At 34.6% G+C, this 6,000-nt stretch overlaps 1 protein-coding gene across 4 annotated transcripts in view; it reads left to right on the top strand.

The window, feature by feature from the left end:
* The window catches only part of LOC113235653 (transmembrane protein 120 homolog), a 38,767-nt gene that overhangs the window by 25,984 nt on the left and 6,783 nt on the right, over positions 1 to 6,000 (top strand). For 3 of the 4 annotated variants that reach the window (XM_026471477.1, XM_026471479.1, XM_026471481.1), the window contains exon 7: positions 3,866 to 3,955. The exons of the other annotated variant lie outside the window; for it this stretch is intronic. In XM_026471477.1, coding sequence (XP_026327262.1) covers positions 3,866 to 3,955 — 90 coding nt within the window. The remainder of the gene's footprint in view (positions 1 to 3,865; positions 3,956 to 6,000) is intronic. 4 annotated transcript variants of the gene reach the window in all.

Here is a 6,000-nt window from a genome sequence, read left to right as displayed (position 1 = left end):
TGTGTGTGTGTGTGTGTGTGTGTGTGTGTGTGTGTGTGTGTGTGTGTGTGCGCGCGCGCGCGCGCGTGGAGTACATAAATTCCAAATCAATATAGAAGATCTTCTGTAGTCTGATAATCGAGACTGAGTAACCAATTTGTTATTTTATTCTTACACTCATGTCTAGTCAGAGGGTAAAAGGCCAGTACATTATGTAGTTTATTATATAAGTAGCTTCCCAGAAAGCAAAAAAATTCCCAGCGAATTTTGTTCGAAAGGTCACTGTTGGGCAGACGGTATGTTTTCTTCTTTTGTTATTAAAAGAAGGATCAAAAAATAGTTTAGAATGTTTAAATAAAATGAGATACTATATAAATAATTGCCGGACTGTTAAAACTTTACAGTCCTTGTAAAGCGTAATTGTTGGATACAAGCGTGGGAGAAAGTGACTAACTTTCAGTATCAACCTTTGAGCTTTTTCAAGAGGCAGTAAAGTTGATGTGGGCGCTCCACCCCATATTTCAACACAATATGTCAATATTGATTGGCAGAGTGCGAGATATACCATCTTGACAATATTAGGTTCCCTCACATGTCTCAAATTTTTGAAGACATACGTTAGTTTGCGGACCTTGTTAGTTAGACCATCAATGTGCTGGTGAAAACTGAGAGTATCATCAATGATTACACCCAGATACTTATTTGAGGATGTTCTTGTGAGAGCAGAACAAGTACACGGAACAGATGATGGCTGACAAGAATGGGAAATGATGTTGGCATTCTCATGTTCTGGTATACAATATTTTTTGGTCATGAATGTTAAAAATTTTGTCTTGTCTGTATTCAATTTAAGTTTATTTTTCTTTAACCAGTTTGACACTTTATCAAGTCCTTTTGAGCCTCTCTATACACATCCTGCCAAGAGTCTCCTTTGAAATGGAGAGCAGTGTCATCTGCAAAGGATATGATTCTACCCTCCCCTAATTCGAGATCACAGAAGTCATTTATGTAGGTTAGGAAGAGGGTAGGTCCCATTACACTCCCTTGAGGTACTCCATGATAAATATGAAGGTCATTGCTGCCGCACCGCTCAATCCTGACTCTCTGATCTCTATTGCTCAAGTAGCCCCGAAACAGTTGCAGTTGCAATCCCCTAACTCCCAATAGTTCTAATTTTTGTAGTAAGAGTGGAACAGAGACTGTGTCAAATGCCTTAGCTAGGTCTAAGAAGACCACGATCACCTTTTTCTTAGCATCCAAATTAGTCACTATGAAGTTTGTTAGTTCGTGAATAGCTAGATTTGTTCAATGTCCTGATCTAAACCCATGTTGGGATTTAGATAACAAGTTGTTGTTCTCCAAATAGTACGTAAATTGTCTGTAAATAACCTTTTCAAGAATTTTTGAGATTAAGGCAAGATAGAGATAGGTCTATAGTTATTTACACAGTCCCTGTTACCACTCTTGTAAATAGGGAGGACTTCAGCTAACTTCAAAACATCCGGGAAAGTACTCGTGGATGTGGCAACATTACAAATGTACGTGATAGGCTCTGTCAATATGTCCCTATGCCTTTTCAGGATTGTACCTGAGATGTTATCTCTAACTACTGAGCAATCAGATTTCAAGTTAAGTATAATTGATTCAATCTCAGAACAATCCGTATACAGCAAGACCAATGACATTGGATGTGATTTAAGAGGGAGGTCCACATCTGGTGTTGGTTGATATCATAGCGTTTTGTCCGAATTATCTTTACCAACATTGGCAAAAAAAAGTATTTACTTTATTAATTGAAACTAAAGGATCAGATGAGAGTGGTTCGGTCACACTAGATTTGTTTTTATCCGTATTCGTTTTTAGAATTAGTACATAGAAGGCACAAAGCCGACGATGGGTTTGTGGGATTTTCAATGAATCCAAATTTAACATATTCCGCACAGTATTGCCGTCTCTTCTTTTTTACTTCCGACATTGTTTTGTTTTGAGAAATAGGTAAGTAAGTGTTGAACTTAAGTGCTGCTTATCTATTACGCGCGAAACCGCAAATGAAAATAAAATAAATATTACGTTGTTTATATAGGATCGCATAAGCAGCACGCACCGACAGGAATAAGACAAACATGCATAAACTCGTTTATCTCATTCGACGCTCAATCGTACTCAACAAATAAGAACAAGTATTCTATGACCCAGCCGATTGATACATGTATGCACAAATCGGGTTATTTAACAAAAACTTGTTAAAACACGATTGCCCACAGTCTATTATCTACGAAAATTACCTATCTAGGAATACTAATAACTATTAAAATGCGAAACTGTGTTGTCTTTTTATTTGTTTGTTTGTGTCTACTGTCATTTCGAAACGGAGCGACAGATTAACATAACTTTTATTTTATTTATTCAATAAAACAGGACAGATATATGAACTACATGGAGAGAAATATCGAACCGAGTTAGTTTGAGCAATCTCTTAATTAATATTAGTTGATGTTCACAAGTTGTAGTCGAGAGTCGAGAGCTCAGTCGGTGTCTAAGAGTCTTCCTAGATGAAATTACTAATCTCCCCCTAAGCCTATACACAACATCTCCATTTTTTTGGGTCTCTTACCGCCTAGGCCTGCAGCGAAAAAAGACTGACCTAGACATATATACTTTTAAGAAATTAAGTTAAATTTGTTCAAATAACGTTTTTGATAGTCGATTGTAAACTTTGGTAAAATTTTAGTGACTTCGTCCACATGATGTTAATTTCTGATGATGTTACAATAATTACACCACTACAATTTTATGTGTAAACAATCACGCATTTTAAGATAGTTTTTAAGGCCAGCAATAAAATTCTGGTAGTAGATTTTTTCCGTCACGAATTTTTAGAAAATTTAATATTTTAGTGGAAAACTAAAAAAAATTACATTATCTCTAAAATAATGACGTAATCTAACACAAAAATACACGCTCGTTGCACGTTAGCTACGTGGTCACACTTCTTCTATACCAAATTTCAATTGATTTAGTGGAACGGTTTTCAAAGTAGAGTGGTTTTGGTGACTAGAGAAGAATAAATTTTGTTAGAAGTATAAATTAATGTTTGGACCAAACGTTGTTTTTCTATTATGACAATGTTTAAAAAGTATTTAAGTTACTTAGTGTGTTGATTTGTTAACGAGTGGTTTAAAATGTGCCTTAATTATGCTTTGTACATACTAAAAAAATTATAACATATTCACTTTTTTTTTAATTTGTCACCCCTGACACCCGTATGTTCCTCTTGCCCCGAAATTAATATTTCACCTTTTTTTTGATAAGTATGCGTTATTTCAATGGTTTTAAGATCAAATACGATTAAAATAGTTTTACTTAGGAACTAAGTACGGATATATTTAAATATACATTGCATTTATATGAAATATAATGACACTTCCTCTTAACCCATTTTTTGGGGGAAGAGAAAGGTTAGCACAACCTGAACGTTTTTGTCAGATACATCGTAAGTATTAATTTTAGCGTAACGATTGTTAAAACATGGAAAGCTGATAAACCACGGGAAGATTAGAGCATTTCGAAATTCGTATAAGACATTATTTTATTCCTCCTAGAGCTCATAACATTTGTCTCGAAATAAAATATGTTCCTCTTATCCCACCTAACCTTACTGGTTTTTTGTTTTCATATTTAAATTAAGTAAAAAGCAGGGTTTTCCTTAATGACCAGTTAGTACAGACAATTGTAAGCTAGACAATTAGTCTAACATTTCATCTATTTCGCTTCAGACTTACATGAGTCTTGATTACTTTTTAATTGTTTAGGTTCCCCTATTTGTAAATACAATATGTGGTAACAATAAAGTAAATCTTTCCTCCAAACAACGGCGAATAAACAGGTGGCAGCATTAAGTATGTCGTTCCTGCTACTCGGCATCGGTAATACGGTGACGACGCTGATCGTCATTCCTCAGAAGCTCAACGAGCAGGTACCGTGCAACTGAAGTGCCGGCGCCGTATGACGTCACTGCGATTTGTTGTGTGATTTTTTAAGGCTTGTTCAGTATTCTTACCAAATATGACCAACTGTAATATTGAAAATGTACTCTCCGAAATATTTACAAGTCCTACTAACTTATTTAGTTTGAATACTGGAAACAGCTGTTTGTTTGGTCTTGAGTGTTAACTGATAAGTGACTTTATGGTATGTGTTTTAGAGCGCCTTTTACTTGCAAGTAATCGAGTACCTTATGTATATTTTCTTGCCACTTCTTTACGGAAGAACGCCTTTTCCAACGTGGTCATAAAGTCCAAAGTAAAGTGGTCGTAAATCACAAAGTGAAGTTGTACATTTCGTGTTATGTTAAGAGGATGGTTAAGCCACTGTTCGCCATACAAAAAAGAAATTATTTACTTTGACGTGTTTAAATTTTTTTAATGCTACTGTTAAGATGAAAGACGAGTTTCATATTTTTATTTTTTTGATATTCAGCATAGTCTTGTAAAAACGTGCACGTCAATTTCACTTAATTTTTATCGTAATTTCTCTCGATATTATTTAATTTTACTATTAAAGAAAACGTTATACGAACCTTGGAATGTTTAAGTTATACTGAATAAAATAGAACTCTGTACAGTTCAACGGGGATAAAACCTTTTCCCCTTGAATCGATAGTTTTATTTGGAATTATAAATACTAAACATCACAGGCTACTATTCCTTTCGTCTTTCGTCTATGATGAGTGTGTTTTCACGGAGTCGCAGTAGGGTGAGAACGAAATCGATATCGACGGGCATAAAAAGGTTTTTGGTGCAAATATTTTGTATGGAAACAATTTGCTACGTAACCAAAATATCTCTGAAACGTGCGGAGATTTTTAATTTCGGAACATCTTTTATTTTTAACTCTTAAATTTTGACATGGTGTTAATTTTAATAAAATATAGTGAAACTCATTTTCATTAATTAATCTATAATAACGTCATAACATAAAGTAAAATTATTAGGTGTCAGTGTGATTTGGTGTCAACATCACACTGAACCTCTAGAAACCAATAGAAAATATCTGAATCTGAATTTTTAAGTTTTCTTGAAATTTATGAGTACTTGAGGTTTCAGATTTCACCTATCTTCTTGATAAATAAGAATTAAGCAGGGCCCTGACCTGTTTGAATGTCGCAAGCGGTCACTATTTTAAAGTTTAAAAGGACAAAAGTATGTTTCAACCAAGACAAAACTTACCTTTGACTGCTAGGACCAACACTTCTTTATTTTGTGAAATTATATAAATAACGCTTGTAATGATAACAATGATAAAATAAGCATTATGCATCGCGCATCGCTGTGGCTAGCGCCATGCTGCCGTCCACACACTAAAACGTGGCTAAGTGATAAATGGTCAAATAACCGTTTCAAATTGCAAAAAATAGAGCACAAAATTCTCTTTTAAAAACAGTTAACGTGTGACTTATCAGAACTTACCCTCACGATGCATAGCTGAAATGTCATTAAACAACAAAATATTCTCAAACTGGGTTATGGTTTTTTATGATATCTCCAAAAATTATCTTTGGTTATCAGACGGCAGCATGCCCGTCATAGCACTAATTGCAATGTGCATGCGGTTTTTTATGTATGATTGAGCCCGTAGAAAGTTGTTGTCTACAACGCGATAGCAATTATTTTTTTTAAATACCTGTGCTGCACAATCCTCTTAATATAGATAAAATATTTATAATCGTACATGCCTATTACCTCTTTATCTTAAACAAAATGTTTGGTAATGGAAACCGGTTACTGATTTCACCTGTTAGACATTCTTATCAATCGGATTGCGTGGTAACTTGCAAATGAAAACGCGTGCTTATAGATTACCTTTGGGTGACATTCATAAAGTCCTTGCTGTAGTAGAGAAAGTCCTTGCTGTAGTAGAGAGGAGGGGATACTAGAAATATTTAAAGAATTATCGTGTTTTATCGTTGAAAATAACTTTGTACTGGAATATATGACTATCTAATCGGATTTTTTACGGTGT

The sequence above is a fragment of the Hyposmocoma kahamanoa genome, unplaced genomic scaffold (genome assembly GCF_003589595.1).
Source record: "Hyposmocoma kahamanoa isolate Upper Pololo Valley unplaced genomic scaffold, ASM358959v1 88, whole genome shotgun sequence".
Classification (NCBI taxonomy): Eukaryota; Metazoa; Arthropoda; class Insecta; order Lepidoptera; family Cosmopterigidae; genus Hyposmocoma; species Hyposmocoma kahamanoa.
Note: the sequence above shows the minus strand (reverse complement) of the source record. Positions and strands in the feature narration are given on the sequence as shown.